At 42.4% G+C, this 16462-nt stretch overlaps 2 protein-coding genes across 2 annotated transcripts; both read left to right on the forward strand.

Moving 5' to 3' along the window:
- Nucleotides 1–785: 785 nt before the first annotated feature.
- Nucleotides 786–2772, forward strand: LOC130868078 (leukocyte immunoglobulin-like receptor subfamily B member 3A). The gene is made up of 5 exons (XM_057760319.1): nucleotides 786–976; nucleotides 1118–1153; nucleotides 1334–1618; nucleotides 1740–2042; nucleotides 2348–2772. The coding sequence occupies exons 1-5, from the start codon at nucleotides 943–945 to the stop codon at nucleotides 2770–2772; spliced, it is 1083 nt and encodes a 360-aa protein (XP_057616302.1). The 5' UTR covers nucleotides 786–942.
- On the forward strand, nucleotides 2746–9655 carry LOC130870473 (leukocyte immunoglobulin-like receptor subfamily B member 3A). Its single transcript, XM_057763232.1, has 6 exons — nucleotides 2746–3072; nucleotides 3395–3682; nucleotides 3800–4102; nucleotides 4415–4699; nucleotides 4835–5137; nucleotides 8165–9655. The coding sequence occupies exons 1-6, from the start codon at nucleotides 2829–2831 to the stop codon at nucleotides 8281–8283; spliced, it is 1542 nt and encodes a 513-aa protein (XP_057619215.1). The 5' UTR covers nucleotides 2746–2828; the 3' UTR covers nucleotides 8284–9655.
- Nucleotides 9656–16462: the final 6807 nt, after the last annotated feature.

Here is a 16462-nt window from a genome sequence, read left to right on the forward strand (position 1 = left end):
CTATAGGTAGTCAAATGTTGCAGGCAAAGCTTTTTTTTCTCCAGGGACATAACCACTGAGAAGTTTCCAGTATTTCTGGGCATAGCAGAGCACACTGTTCTCAACAGACTTGTTGTTGGATGTCTACAGAGTGAGTTCTAGTACAGCCAGAGCTCAGAATTAGACCCTGTCTAAACCAGCAATCAAATGAACATAAACAAAACACAAAATCCCAAATTGTAGACATTTTCCTTCAGAGCCCTAATGTAACTCATTGTTTCACCAGCTAGAATTGAATGGAGACTTGTCTTTGTTTCTGTTACCATTGTTTCATGTGACCTGTGTGGGCATTGTTCTTCTATCCTTAGGTAATGTTCATACAATATCCTAAAGAATCTTCCAGACAGGCTAAGAAACTGATCATGAGATTAGTCTGTATGAAGGAGTAAAGGAGAACCAATAACTAAGAGAAAAAGAACAGCCACCATATCCTGCAAGTGAAGGTGTTAGGTCAGGAAACCATCAGGGTTATATTGTGTTAAGTCCTGATAGGTGGTGACTGAGAGCATTTAGGCAGATGTCGATGGTTACAGTAGAGATGTTCTGCAGGAAGAGACCACAGTCAGACTTGGGTTTGTAAAACCAGTACACAGAAAGCTCAAGGAGAAGGAGATATTTGAGACCTGCGTGAGGTTTAAGACGTTCTGTCTCAGAAACAAAAACAAAAACCAAAACTAAACAACAACAGAGGGAGAGAAGCCACAAAATCTTTAGCCCAACCCATCACAGACCAGGAAGAAAAGAGTCAGGCAGCTGGTTAGAACAGTTCCTCTTCTTCAGGGGCTGCCAGTATGACATCCTCATGACAGGAATCAGAAGTTAGCTTGCATAGGCCACACATTTTGTGTTTGTGTTTGGAAAGGAGATCATCCATCTGCAAACTTGTGGCAACTGGAAGATGCCATGAATCCATTTCTTATAGTCCTGCTGTTTCTTGGTGAGATACCACATGGGGAGGGAATCCAGCTCACAATCATGATTTGTGCCATTGGGATGTCTCATCAGCTCCAGAAGGCACCAGCCAGTGGAGGCCCTACTCATGTTTCAGTGTAAACACTCACAGGTCACTCTCTTCCAGGACTGAGCCCGAACCTCTGGAACCCAGCATCAGCAGGTAAGTTTCTTCCCAGCTGTCCTAGTTTGGACATCCTTATTGGGGATCAGGGGGCACTCATGAGCAGAGCAGATGGAGAACAGCAGGTTTGGCCTGATGTTGGGGATGCCTGCAAGGTTCAGGGTCAGAAGCTTGTATCAGAGGTGGAGTTCTGGGGAACCAATTGTCAATTTCTTTCAGGGGCTCTCTCTAAACCTACACTGAGAGCAGTGCCAGGAAATGTGGTAGCCGATGGGAATCAGGTGACATTCATCTGTGAAGGGCCCTCAGAAGTCAAAGAATATCGTCTCTACAAAGTAGGAAGCCAAGACTACCTGATTCCAACAGCCCTTCTAGAAATTGAGAATAAGGCCGAGTTTTTTTTCTCTTTGGTTCAATGGTACAATGCAGGCCAATATTGGTGTTCTTATACAAGCACCAATGGCTCATCAGAAAGCAGTGACACCCTGGAGCTGGTGGTGACAGGTAACAGAAATCTACCGCAGCCCCAGGATTTGCCTTAAGGGGGCTTCTTTTTCAAATATGAGAAGAGGGAAACCATATTTCTCATGTAAATTCACCTAACAGGATTTCTCTGCTCTCCTAGGATTTTTCTCCAGCAGACTCACTCTGTCAGCCAGTCCCAGCCCTGTGGTGAACTCAGGAGAACATGTGATCCTTCAGTGTGTGTCACAAGAGCCATATAACATGTCCATTCTAATGAAGGATGGTGAGAAGTTCTCGAGTCCCATGCCCTTACAGAAAATGTACTCTGGCCAATTTAGAACCCTGTTCTCAGTGGGTCCTGTGACCTCCAACCAGACATGGAGGTTCACATGCTATGGTTATTTGTTGAGTAGCCCTCAGCTGTGGTCGGTGTCCAGTAACCAACTTGAGCTCCTGGTATCAGGTAAGGAAATGCAGTACTTTGAGTGTAATTGCAACTGACACAGGATCCCTGGAAAATTTTTGATTTGTGCTGGGTGATTGACAACCAGGTCTACAGGACTCAGTGTCACAGAATTTGTGATACATCTGGTCTTAAGGTGCAGAAACCATACTTGATACTCATAGTAGAGTCTAGATCCATAGAAATGTGTGGTCTTTATGTGTACCTCTGCTATTGCAGATCAGCTTATGTGTAAGAGGTAATTGTGACCTTTTCTGTGACGTTTTAGTGACAGATGCACCTCCTTTCTTCCTACTTATTTGCAGGGACCCTTCGCAAGCCTACCATATGGGCTGAGCCAGGCTCTGTGATCACCTTAGGGAGTCATGTTACCCTCTGGTGTGAGGCAACCCTACCAACCCTAATCTATGTGATATATAAAGAGGGAAGCCCAGAACCTTGGGACCAACAGAACCAAATAGTCTCCAACAATAAGGCAAAACTCACCATTTCATCTATGACAGAATTGAATGCAGGGAGATATCACTGCTACTCTTACACCTCTACTGGATGGACAGAACGCAGTACCACCTTAGAGCTGGTGGTGACAGATGAGAGACACTCAAAATCCTTGTCCCAGAAGTCACTCTCAAGTAATGACTGCTGTAGCACTATCTCCCATAGAAGGAAATCCATGGCCAACAGTTTAGACTGTGTGGTCCCCTTTAATTTTCTATGTGATTTCTTTTAGGAGTCTACAACAATCCCATCCTGTTGACACTGCAAGACCATGTTGTGACTGTAGGAATGTCTGTGACCCTCTCTTGTACCTCAAATCATTCATACAACTGGTTCATTTTAACTAAGAATAATCAGAAGTTCTCGCGTAGTCAGCGTTCACAAAAAAACCAAACTGGTTTGTTCTTTGCCAAGTTCCAAGTGACACCAACGGCTTTCAGCCCAAGGTGGAGGTTCAGATGCTATGGCTATTACACAAGTAATTCTCAGGTGTGGTCAGAAGGGAGTGACCTTTTGGAACTTCTGATCTCAGGTGAGGGCACCTCAGGCTCTCTGTAGAATCATATTCTACTAGACACAGGATCCCAGTTTAGACCATGGTGTATGATGTGTTTGAGGATTCAGGGTTTCTGAGTCAATTGACACAGTATGTAGACCATGAGAATTACTGTATAGAAAATGAGGACAGGGCATAATAAGATGGAACCTGGGAGGGTCAGGAGAATGATGTGTCTTCCCATGACATTATTGGTTCTTTTCCTATTTAGAGGTAAAGTTCAAGATCAGGAGCAATTTGATCTTTACTTGGAAACTGTTTGATTATCCCCACATCCTTCTCTTCTGCTTCCTTGTAGGAAAACTTAAGAAACCCACTTTGAGGGCTGAGCCAGGATCTGTGATTGCCTCAGGAAATAATGTGACGATCTTATGTGAGGGGACCGAGGGAAAGCAACCAATGTATTTCCTCTATAAAGAAGGAAGCCCAGCACCATGGGACAGTCAAACCCCAAAAGATCCTGGTAACAAAGCCATGTTCTCAATAGCATTTGTGGAACAGCATCATGCAGGAAAATATCGCTGTTACTCTTACAACTCTTCAGGGTGGTCAGAACGCAGTGACATGTTGGAGCTGGGGGTGACAGGTGAGAGGGCACTTCTGCATCCTTATGAATGCTCATTGTGGTGTCTCCTCAATTCCTGGAAATGGGGGCAATGTTTACCTTCTGTTTCCACTTAACAGGTTTCCTCTTCACTACTAGGTGTCTATCCTAGCAAAGTCACCCTGTCAGCTGTGCCGAGCCCTGTGGTGACCTCAGGAGGGTATGTGACTCTTCAGTGTGTCTCACAACAGGAATATAACAGCTTCATTCTTGTGAAGGATAATGAGAAGTTCTCCAGGCCTGTGTCCTCACGTGATATATACCCTAAGCTATCAGAAGCTCATTTTAGAGTTGGTCCTGTGACTCACAACCAGAGGTGGAGATTTACATGCTATGGCTATTACTGGAGTAGCCCCCAGCTGTGGTCAGTTCCTAGTAATGACCTAGAGCTCCTGGTCTCAGGTAAGTAAGATCCAGCCTTTCCTTTGACTATTACAAGAGTCCTAGGATCTCAGGAAAGGAGGTCATATGTGTGGGGTGGGTGATCAAGAGGCAGGACAATTCAATCTAGTGTCATAGAATGTGTGATACAGCTGGACTTGAGGTGCAGAAATCTGTCTGGATAATAACAGTTGACCTAAAGAGTCAAGGGACGAGTCAGGTCTTTATGTGACCTTCTGGTGTTATACATCAGCTTAGGTGTCATTTCCAATTGTAATCTTCTATGCTCAACTGTCCTAAAAAGAAGTTCCTATTTTTCTTGCTTCTTTTCAGGGACCCTTCACAAACCCACTATCTGGGCTCTTCCAGGCTCTGTGATCACCTCAGAGAGTCCTGTTACCATCTGGTGTGAGGGCACCCTAGAAAGCCTTATGTACATGATACATAAAGAAGGAAGCCCAGAACCCAGTTACACACAAACCCAAATAGACCACAACAATAAGGCACAATTCTCCATCCCATCTGTGACAAGACTGAATGCAGGGCAGTACAACTGTTACTCATACAACTCTGCTGGCTGGACAGAGCGCAGTGATACCGTGGAGCTGGTGGTTACAGGTGAGAGGTCACTAAGTGTCACAATCTTTGCCTCTGTCCTCAGGAAAAATCTTCTATAGATGTGTTTCCCCAGCTTATCGGCTGGAGACATTATGGACTGTCTTTCATTAAACAGGCTGCCTCTTCCTCTCCTAGGTGTTCACCATGGTAAACCTACTCTGTCAGCTTTGTCCAGCCCTGTGGTGACCCCAGGTGGGAACGTGACCCTTAAGTGTGTCTCATCTAAAGGATATGATTGGTTCATTTTGACTGGGGCAGATCCAAATTTCTCCAGGTCCCAAAAGGCACAGTTTAGACGCACTGGACAGTCCCTAGCTTTGTTTCCTGAGATCACTGTGGAATCCAGCAAGAGTGGGCCCTTCAGATGTTATGGATACTATACAAATACCCCGCATTTGTGGTCAGAGGCCAGTGACCCTTTGGAGATACATGTCTTAGGTAAGGAAGTCTCATTTACTCAAATGTTTGGCACCAGAAACCCTTTGTCATATGTTGTGCTGCCTCAAGGAAGGTTTAAAGCCGTGATGGCTGAAGGAAACTGTTGAGTGCTAAGGCCCAGAGTATGAATGGCCACGACACTGTTAGGGCAGGATGGGATGTGGAATGTATAGAAAGATCCAGCTGTATGGCTTCCTGAGTCTCCTGCTTACAGGACTGTCAAAGAATCTCTCCCTGCCGACCTTCAAAGGCCCTGTCCTGGCCCCTGGAGAGAACCTGATCCTCAAGTGTTCCTCTGAGATAAGTTATGACAGATTTGCTCTGTTTAAGAAGGGGGAAAGTGGCCTCACCCAGGTCTCTCTCTGTCCATCAGTCTCAGGATGGACATTTTCATGCCAATTTTACCTTAGGCTCTGTGAATTCCTCCATTGGTGGTCAGTATAGATGCCTTGATGCACACAGTTCCTCCTCTGAGTGGTCAGCCCCCAGTGACCCTCTGGACATCCTGATCACAGGTAAGGATTTTAGTGCAGGTTTAGCAGGGAGGAGACCTGGGAGTCATCATCAGGATGATGATGAACATCTCACAGAGGAATAGGTCTAGGGACAAGGGAGTGCACAGTCTGTTAAAATATAGAGAGACTAGGTTCTGAAAGGGGACCTCAGAACAATGGCTGCAGTCCTTCACTCACCAATTTTCTTCTCTTTAGGGTACCCTGTTGCTATACCAAATTTCTCTGTGTATCCAGGCACTACTGTTTCCTTAGGAGAGAATGTGACCCTCCAGTGTCAATCATCAGTCCCAGTGGATACTTTCCTTCTGTTCAAGGAAGGTGCAGCCCATCCCTAATTGCATCAAAAATCACAGTCTCACAATCAGGCAGAATTCTCCATGAGTGCTGTGACCTCAGCTCTTGGGGGTTCCTATGTATGCTTTGGTTCCCAAAGCTCATCCCCTTACCTGTTGTCACACCCCAGTGTCCCTGTGGAGATCATAGTTTGAGGTGAGATGACCCAGACCTCTTTGAGCTCAATAAAGACAGGATAATTGACCTAGGAATTGACCTAGATAGAGATTTAGAAGTAAACTGTTCTTTCTCAATTAATCATCATCTCACCTTCTGCATGGGAGTCCAGAAGATTCCTGGTAGGAATTCTCACTTACTCACCTGTGTGGCAACAGAAACCCTTTCTATAACTGTTAACTAAGAATCATAATCTTTGCCTTTTAGGAGTCAACAACAACGTATACTGTTGACACTGTCAAACCGTGTTGTAACCTAGAAGTGTAAATTGCATCGTTCCATGTAAACTTATTCATATGCCTGTATAATACTCTTTTGTTATGTTCACATGCATTTATAATTACAGAAATCTATACAATTTTATATGGTTATATATATATGTAAGTTATTTATATATGAGTGTTACATTTATATCGTTTCTACCTTTTCCATTCTTCCTCTCACTCTTTCTGTGTTTTCCACACCCTTTTAAATTATAATTTGGCCTCTGATTTTTAATTGTTATTGTTATACAAAACACAAACACGAACACATAAATGCACATCTTATAGCCTAGCTTGAGTTTTTTTTGAGTCTTCCATTTTCTAGCCTTGTCTCCAAACTTTTATCTGAAGACCTTACAGATTCACCATGTGGTTTGTCTCCACTTCCTGTTGCCCACTAGTTCCTATCTGATTTTGTTAGTTTGAGCTGACTCCAGGACATACAGAGGAGCAAGAGACTATAGAATCCAGGTGGTCATTATATTAGTCTTCTTTAGGAAACCATACTTTAGACATTTCACGTGTGTAGCTTCCTTCTCTTGCCTAGAAGTCTCTGTTGTGTAACAGTAATCTTGTTTCTCTGGCTGTTGTAACCTTTCTACTTCTCTTCCTCAGTATTCCCTATATTTTATGTACAGAGTTTGTGTTGTAGGAGTACCCATTTGGACTGGGCACACCAAGTCATCTTATTTCTGTTTTGACCAGTTGTGAATTTTTATAATCGTCCTCATCTGTAGAAAAATATGCATCATTGATGAGAGAACAGAGCTAAACTTACTTGTGGGTATAAGGATAAGCACTTAGAATGAAATCAGAAATCATATTGGTTTAGGAACATGGCAATATTGGTTTCTAATCTAGAGTCCATAACCTCTCCAGACACAGGTATAAGTAATATATTTTACTTCCATGTTGGTGTCCTAGTCTTTGATGATTTAGCTTACCTACTAATGAGAACATATTTACTTCATGGACATTGTGAGCACATCTTTAAGTTCTTGTGCTCTCATTGTTTGTGCTACTAATGATGTGATGAATAGAGAGTGAGATGTTAAACATCATGGAAACTGGGTGACTTGAGTGCAGGCAGAGGACCCAGACTGTCAATATTTCGTGCAACTCATTCATGGTGCCCAAGGACAAGACTGTTCCTGGATCTTGGGATCTCAGCCAGTGAGTGAGTGCAAACCAATTTCCAGGGGAATTAGCTTCCAGGATTCTATACTACAGCAGAGCTGGGATCATAGGAAGGCCTCTTTATTTTAATCTGGGAGGGTGTAATTTTCCATCTTAGCTTTCTGAAAAACAGTACACTTGATTCCAAAGAAGTACTTTGGCCACAAGTTCTGAACTCAGAGCATAGTCCGGCTGGAGAAATCAAGCAAAAGCCCAGGAGAAAGCCTGCTATAGCAGAAAAATGGTTTGTTCCAGATCTTCATTATAGCTGTCATAAGTATAATATGCATTTCTGGGAAATAAAAATGCACAACTTCACAAAACAATCAGTCCTCTTGAGCACTTCACACATTGATCATGCCTTTGTAACTCACAAGTGCCTGAGACCAACAGCCAACCACAAAACATGTCAGAAGCCACAATAGGCGAGTCAGGAAAATTCTGGTTTGGGCATGGACACCGAAGGTCAGATTGTATACACAGGAGGGAGCTACTCAGCGTGGAAATACAGATATATTATGGTGGCTTTGTATGGTCCTGACCTGTTTGTCCACAATCTCCAGTCTCACAGCTTCAAGATCACACAGTGGAGAACATCATTCGGATGGGCATTTCCGGTTTGATTTTCACAGTAATTGGGATTTTGCTGTTTGAGGCTTGCCCCAGCCAGAAAAGACCTTGATTGCATCCAAGAAGTGAAGACGAGAGATGACCACAGGCTTGCATCATTACTATCTCTGAAAAATAAATTTGTTAATATTTAGTCTTTTTTTAAAGAAAATTTAATGCTTAAAATGGGTATGACTTATGAGAAAAGATCCAGGAATCACATGTGTTTTGGATGCAGGAAAGCATCAAAATGTTGGTTGGAGAGCTCTTCCATTACCACGTTAAGGCTCGTACCCTCTACCTTACTGTGGACTTTGAAGAATTTTTCCTTCGACTCTTTTTTAGAGGGGAACTTATTGTCCCTTTAATGAGGTTTGGTCCTGATCTTTATATATCCTCTGCTTCCCCCAGTTTCTTGTCATACTTTATTTTAAATTATCACATTTCTTATTATGAACATCTGTTTTGGTGGAAGTTTTTACTACTATGAATATGAAATTTGACTCAATAAGAACAACAAAAATTAGTGGACACAATACAGATTCCCAAATTTTAAGATAACGGAATATAAATGATGCTTCCAATTTCCGTACTCTCACTTAGGTATCTTACTACCCACACTCATTGTGAGTTTTCTTCTAATTTATGAAAACATTGCTGTCTATTGTTTAAAGGAACCATCTGGTGAAATACTCTTGCTGTAGTTTCAAAAATATTTTCTTAAATAAGGGCTTCTCTATTACATTTGCTGATTGATGTGTATAATCCCTTGAATGGATACCTTGATGTCCCAGCTTCTTCCTGTATTCCAAGGTCACTTATTTCCATAATATGAGAAACAAGGAGCAGTGAAAATAGCAAACCTGGTCACCTTTGCCCTCTTTGCTGTTTCTGTGTGAGGAGGCAGAACACTACCAAATGCTGATAAATCTTTGCATTCTCACAATAAAAGATATTTGTTTAGTCCCCAATTAATTATTTGAAATATTTGAGATCCATGAGAGGAGACACTTGTCTTATGGATCCCAGCTGTTTTGTTAAGGTCAGTTGTGTACACTCCACTTTTACATTCCCTCATTCTCATTAATTGTGTGAAAACTGGTGTATGTACTTGGGAATCTGAAGATGCATAAACCAATAGAGATAAAACTAAGACACTGTTAAGAGGGAGATGGTGAGCATGAGGACTTAAAATAATCAAGTCAGCATAGAGGTATAGAGAGCCTGGTCAGACCATCATGGCTCCTGAATTTTTAATATGTTTCTTATGCATTATCTTCATTAAGATGATTGATGTGGGAAGTCACATTTTAACTGTGGTGGGAACTATTTTTGGGACAAGGAGATACTGGTGTATATAAAATGAAGAAGTGAACTCAGCACCAGCAAGTATTTATTCATCCTTCTCTGCATTTTCTATGTGGATATAAAGCTTCTGGATGCTTCAAGGTTCTATTGGCTTGATTTCTCTTTTAATCAACTGTTCCCTGGAGCTGTGAGCTTCATATGTATTTTCTGTATCAAGCTGCTTCCACTTCCTACTTATGTTTATCACAGTAGCAGGAAATGTAACACAGAGAGATCTCTGACCGCCTCATTTAATAATATTTGCATGTTTACTACTCAGGGTTATGCCTGTTTTGTATAGGCAACCACACTTACTATGAGCACATTCCTACACTGTGACATGTGTTCAGACGATGGTATTTGACAGCACTACTCTTCATCCCTCATCTTTCTTCTTTAGCATTCCTTGAACCATGAAAAGGGGTATATAAATGTGCTGATTAGGTCAAAGCATTCCATGGTCACCCATTTTCCACACATTTACAAGCTACAAGTTTGTACTATCAATCTATTATTGGCAATTGCATACACAAATGTCTGACTAACACTAAGCCCAGTAATAATCTGTTCATAGAAACGTAACTAATATGTATATATTCCACACTTTCTTCATCCATTCCTTCATTGAAGGTCATCTAGGTTGCTTCCAGGTTTTGGCTATTACAAACAATGCTGCTATGAACATAGTTGAACAGATACTTTTGTCATTTGATGGGGCATCTCTTGGGTATATTCCCAATAGTGGTATTACTGGATCTTGGGGTAGGTTGATCCCAAATTTCCTGAGAAATCGCCACACTGATTTCCAAAGTGGTTGCACAAGTTTGCATTCCCACCAGCAATGAATGAGTGTGCCCCTTACTCCACAACCTCTCCAGCAAAGGCTATCATTGGTGTTTTTGATTTTAGCCATTCTGACAGGTGTAAGATGGTATCTCAAAGTTGTTTTAATTTGCATTTCCCTTATCGCTAAGGAGGTTGAGCATGACCTTAAGTGTCTTTTGGCCATTTGAATTTCTTCTGTTGAGAATTCTCTGTTCAGTTCAGTGCCCCATTTTTTTATTGGGTTCATTAGCATTTTAAAGTCTAGTTTCTTGAGTTCTTTATATATTTTGGAGATCAGACCTTTGTCTGTTGCAGGGTTGGTGAAGATCTTCTCCCAGTCAGTGGGTTGCCTTTTTGTCTTAGTGACAGTGTCCTTTGCTTTACAGAAGCTACTCAGTTTCAGGAGGTCCCATTTATTCAATGTTGTCCTTAATGTCTGTGCTGCTGGGGATAAACGTAGGAAGTGATCTCCTGTACTACTCAGCGGTAAAAAACAATGACTTCTCGAATTTTGCGTGCAAATGGATGGAAATAGAAAACACTATCCTGAGTGAGGTATCCCAGACCCAAAAAGAGGAACATGGGATGTACTCAATCATAATCGGTTTCTAGCCATAAATACAGGACACTGAGCATATAATTTGTGATCCTAGAGAAGCTAAATAAGAAAGTGAACCCAAAGAAAATCGTTTAGTCAACCGCCTGGAGAGGGGAAGTAGACAAGATTGCAGGGCAAAAACTGGGAACTTGCGGGGGAGGTGGCATGGGGCAAAGGGGAAATGGGATGAGAAACATGAGAAGGGGAGGATGGGAGGAGCTCGGGGGATTGGGATGGTTGGGATATAGGAAGGGTGGATACGGGAGCAGCGAAGTATATATCCTAACTAAGGGAGCCATCTTAGGGTTGGCAAGAGACTTGACTCTAGAGGGGTTCGCAGGTGTCCAGGGAGATGTCCCCAGCTGGTACCTTGGGCAACTGAGGAGAGGGAACCTGAAATGACCCTATCCTATACCGATGAATGTCTTACATATCACCTTAGAACCTTCATCTGGCGATGGATCGAGGTAGAGACAGAGACTCAATTTGGAGCAACGGTCTGAGCTCTTAAGGTCCAAATGAGGAGCAGAAGGAGGGAGAACATGAGCAAGGAAATCAGGACCACGAGGGATGCACCCACCCACTGTGACAGTGGATCTGATTTATTGGGAGCCCACCAAGGCCAGCTAGTCTGGGACTGAATAAGCATGGGTTGAATCTGGACTCTCTGAGCATGGCAGACAATGAACGCTGATGAGAAGCCAAGGACAATGGCACTAGGCCAGAAATGGCTCCATAGGTAAAATGCTTACCTTCAAATCTGATGACCTAAGTTCAATCCCAGGACCCACATAGTAGAGGGAGAAAACCAATTCCTATCTCTAGATGTCACAGATACCTCAATGTCTCCAGGTAAAGGAGCTGTTGATTCTACATGGCACTGCTCTGTAAGCCCTGTCAAGCATCACTCTGATCTGACATTTACACACGAATGACAGAATCAGTTTGTTCATCTCAACAAAAGCTGAACCTTCATCTAGCTATGGATGGAGATAGAGATAGAGACCCACACTGGAGCACGGGACTGAGCTCCCAAGGTCCTAATGAGGAGCAGAAGGAGAGAGAACATGAACAAGGAAGTCAGGACCACGAGGGGTGCACCCACCCACTGAGACAGTGGGTCTGATCTATTGCGAGCTCACCAAGGCTAGCTGGACTGTGACTGAAAAAGCATGGGATAAAACCGGACTCTCTGAACATGGTGGACAATGAGAACTGACGAGAGGCCAAGGACAATGGCATGGGGTTTTGATCCTACTTCATGTTCTGGCTTTGTGGGAGCCTAGACAGTTTGGATGTTCACCTTCCTAGACCTGGTTGGAGTGGGGAGGACCTTGGACTTTCCACAGGGCAGGGAACCCTGACTGCTCCTGGGACTGGAGAGGGAGGAGAAGAGGAGTGGAGGGAGGGGGAGAGGGGCGGGAGGCGGGGAGGAGACAGAAAATTTTTTTTTCAATAAAAAAAAAGAAACATAACTAATACAGTATGACACCATGTGAATTCAGCAAAATAAGAATAGCAGATTCTATAAATTGTGTATACTGCTTCCTGCTGTGGATTTTCGACCCAGTATTATAGTACAATGCATAGTTGCTATTCTGTTGAACATACCTCAAATAACACAAGAAACCAGTCATGTAGTACAATTAATAAAAACCTAGAGATATAAATTGGAGTCCAACCTGAATGTCAGAAAAGCAAAACAGCCAGCCACTGGCTCTTACCTCTACCTCAACCCGAAATGATGATCCTTCCTCCAGAAGTCTCAGAATGAAACTGTGTGTAAGAGCTATCTTCTCCTGTTTTATATTCCTACCTAGTTCTAAGGTTAAAGGTGTGCACCATTACTGCATGTTTTCTATGGCAAACTAGTGTAGCTACTGGGAATAAAGGTGTGTGTCACCACTGCCTGGTGTGGAAGTCTGGTCAGTATGGCTGTTTTACTCTCTGAACTTCAGGCAAATTTTATTTATTAAAACACAAAACAACTATCACTACACAGTCATGTCACTGCTGCACCAGCAGAAAGATATATCCTTTCCAGTAGGTATTATAGGTCATAGTCTTCACAGATGACAGGATCGTTGTTAACTTTCCTCCCTTAGCAGTCTATACAACACATTCCAGATTGTGAATCTAGTGCAAATAGGAAAATTCCAGCTCATTTTCAGCTTGATTTCTTGATGTTCTACAATCGAAGTTCATGATATCTTCATTAATTGGGTCCTATTATTTGATGAGAAACCAAAATTGATGACAATACCTTGTATAGTTGTGGTGGGTGCTTCTGGTTTCCACTTGATTAACAATTGTGACTCCAAAGTACCTGATTCTGAAAGTTCTGCTTAATAACTGGTTGCTTCTGGGAATTATCTGTAGTATGGGGAGGAGTGGCAGGCTGTGTCCTGCTACCCAGCTAGCTTAACCCCTGAAATAACCAAAAAGAAATTGTATTAATTTAAACACTGCCTGGCCCATTAGTTCTATCCTCTTATTGGTTAACTATCACATCTTGATTCAACCCATTTCTAATAATCTGTATCATCACTTGACTGTAGCTTACCAGGATGAGTCTAACCAGTGTGCATCTCGGAGAGGGGAGGCATGGCATCTGCCATACTTCCTTCTTCCTCCCAGCATTCTGTTCTGTCTACTCTGTCCACCTAAGGGCTGCCCTATCAAAAGGCCAAGGCAGTTTCTTTTTTTAAATTTATTTTTCCATTCAAACATTTACACTTCCTTGCCTCCTCCCATTCCCCTCCTTCTCCCTCCCTCCTCCTCCTCTCTCCCACTCCCTCTCTAAGAGAGGGCAGGGAACCCTGCCCTGTGAGAATTCTAAGGACCTTCCCCCTATATCCAGGCTTAGGAAACTTTGCATCCAAATAGACTAGGGTCCCAAAAAGCCTGTACATGCAGTAGAAAGAAGTCTCAGTGCCTTTATCAATGGCTTCTCAATCAGCCCCCATTTTCAGCCACATTCAGAGAGTCCAGTTTGATCGCATGGTCATTCAGTCTTGGTCCAGCTGGATTTGGTGAGCTCCCATTAAAATAGGCACACTGTCTCAGTGGGTGGACCAACACCTCGCAGTCCAGACTTCCTTGCTCATCTTCTCCCTCCTTCTATTCTTCAACTGGACCTTGGGGGCTTCGTCAGTTGCTCTGATGAGGGCCTCTGTCTCTATCTCCATTCAATGCCAGATGAAGATTCTATGGTGATATTGGAGATAATCATCAGTGTGGTAGTGGGCCAAGGTCAGTTCAGGCTCACTCTACTCTGCTGCCCAAGGACCTAGCTGGTGACATTCCAGGGGACACCTGGGAACCCCTCTAGAGACAAGTCTCTTACCAACCCTAAAATGGCTCCCTTAATGTAGATATCTCCTTCCCTGCTCCTATATCTGCCCTTCCTCCATCTCCACCATTCCATTCCCCCAAGCTGTCTCCAGTCTTTCCTTTCTCCCTTCTCTCTCCCCGTCTCCCCTTTCCCCATCCCTACCCCCACCCCCATGCTTCCAAATTGTTTGCCTCCAATTTCCAGGAGGATCTATATATGTTTTTCTTTGGCTTGTTATTTGGCTTCTCTATGATTGAGAACTATTTGTTTTATGTCCTTGGTTTATGACTAGAGTCCACTAATGAGTGACTACATAACATATTCATCTTTTTGGGTCTGTCTAGGTTATCTCACTCAGGATAATGTTTTCTATTTCCATTAATTTGCATGCAAAATTCAAAATGTCATAATTTTTTACCACTTAGTAGTACATTAATGTGTATATATTCCATACTTTCTTTATCCATTCTTTCATTGAGAGCATCTAGGTTGTTTCAAGGATCGGGAAATCACAAGTAATGCTGGTATGAACATAGTTGAAGAAATGCTTTTGTAGTGTGATTGAGCATCTCTTGGGTATATTCCCAAGAGTGGTATTGCTGGATCCTGAGGTAGGTTGATTCCCAATTTCCTGAGAAACCACTGCACTGATTTCCAAAGTGGTTGTACAAGTTTGCATTCCCAACAGCAATGGATGAGTGTTCCCCTTAATCTACATCCTCTTCAGCATAGGCTATTATTTGTGTTTTTGATTTTAGCAATTCTGACAGATGTAAGATAGTATTTCAAAGTTGTTTTGATTTGCATTTCCCTGATCGCTAAGGAGGTTGAGCATTAAGTGTCTTTTGCCCATTTGAATTTTGTCTGATTAGACTTTTTTTCAGTTCAGTACCCCATTTTTTAATTGAGTTAATTAGAATTTTCATGTCCAGCTTCTTGAGTTCTTTATATATTTTGGAGATCAGACCTTTGTCTGATGCGGGGTTGGTGAAGATCTCCAATTCAGTGGGATGCCTTTTTGTCCTTAATGACAGCATTCTTTGCTTTACAGAAGCTTCTCAGTTTCAGGAAGTCCCATTTATTCACTGTTGCTCTTGTTGTCTGTGCTACTGGGGTTCTACTTAGGAAGTAGTCTTCTGTGCCCATGTGTTGCAGTCTACTTCTCACTTTCTCTTCTATTAGGTTCAGTGTGGTCAGATTATTATTAAGGTCTTTAATGCATTTGGACTTGAGTTTTGTGCATGGTGATAGATATGGGTCTATTTTCATTCTTCTACAGGTTGACATCCAGTTATGCCAGCACCATTTGCTGGAGATGCTTTCTTTCTTTCATTGTTTATTTTTAGCTCCCTTGTCAAAAATCAGGTGTTCATAGGTTTGTTAATATTCGGGTCTTCAATTTGATTCCATTGGTTAACATCTTTGTTTTGGTGTCAATACCAAGCTGTTTTTATTACTGTAGCTCTGTAATAGAGCTTGAAGTCAGGGATGGTAACGCCTCCAGAAGTTCCTTTATTGTATAGGAATGTGTAGAAGGAGCTGCGGGCTGCTTCCCGCCTCCCAGCTCCCAGCCACCGGCTAGCTTTACCCAAAATAACAACACACAAATTGTATTCATTTAAAAACTGCCTGGCCCATTATATCTAGCCTCTTCTTGGCTAATTTTCATATCCTGATTAACCCATTTCTAATAATCTGTGTAGCACCATGAGGTGGTGGCTTATCGGGAAAGATTCAGGATGTCTGACCTGGTGGCTGACTCCATGGCATCTGACCAACCATGCTTTCTTTCTCCCAGCATTCTCTTCTATCTATCTACTCCACCTATCTAAATTCTGCCCTATCAAAAAGGCAGTTTCTTCATTAACCAATGAGAGTAACACATAGACAGATCATCATTTCCTCCATCAGGAATGTTTTGGCTATCCTGGGTTTTTTATTTTTCCGTATAAAGTTGATTATTTTTCTCTAAATGTCTGCGAAGAATTTTGTTGGGATTTTGATAGGGATTGCATTGAATTTATAGATTGCCTTTGGTAGAACTGTCATTTTTACTATGTTGATCCTACCTATCCAAGAGCAAGGGAGATCCTTCCATTTTCTGGTATCCTCTTCAATTTCTTTCTTCAAAGTCTTAAAGTTCTTGTC

The sequence above is a fragment of the Chionomys nivalis genome, chromosome 2, assembly GCF_950005125.1.
Source record: "Chionomys nivalis chromosome 2, mChiNiv1.1, whole genome shotgun sequence".
Lineage (NCBI taxonomy): Eukaryota > Metazoa > Chordata > Mammalia > Rodentia > Cricetidae > Chionomys > Chionomys nivalis.

What these genes read in the sequence shown, in the direction of transcription:
- LOC130868078 (XM_057760319.1), top strand. Translation starts at nt 943, where the DNA reads ATGAATCCATTTCTTATAGTCCTGCTGTTTCTTG. An exon ending in TATAGTCCTGCTGTTTCTTG is followed by an intron (nt 977 to 1,117) that starts GTGAGATACCAC and finishes ACTCTCTTCCAG; the next exon opens with GACTGAGCCCGAACCTCTGG. An exon ending in ACTTGAGCTCCTGGTATCAG is followed by an intron (nt 2,043 to 2,347) that starts GTAAGGAAATGC and finishes ACTTATTTGCAG; the next exon opens with GGACCCTTCGCAAGCCTACC.
- LOC130870473 (XM_057763232.1), top strand. Translation starts at nt 2,829, where the DNA reads ATGTCTGTGACCCTCTCTTGTACCTCAAATCATTCATACAACTGGTTC. An exon ending in TTTGGAACTTCTGATCTCAG is followed by an intron (nt 3,073 to 3,394) that starts GTGAGGGCACCT and finishes GCTTCCTTGTAG; the next exon opens with GAAAACTTAAGAAACCCACT. An exon ending in CGTGGAGCTGGTGGTTACAG is followed by an intron (nt 4,700 to 4,834) that starts GTGAGAGGTCAC and finishes TTCCTCTCCTAG; the next exon opens with GTGTTCACCATGGTAAACCT.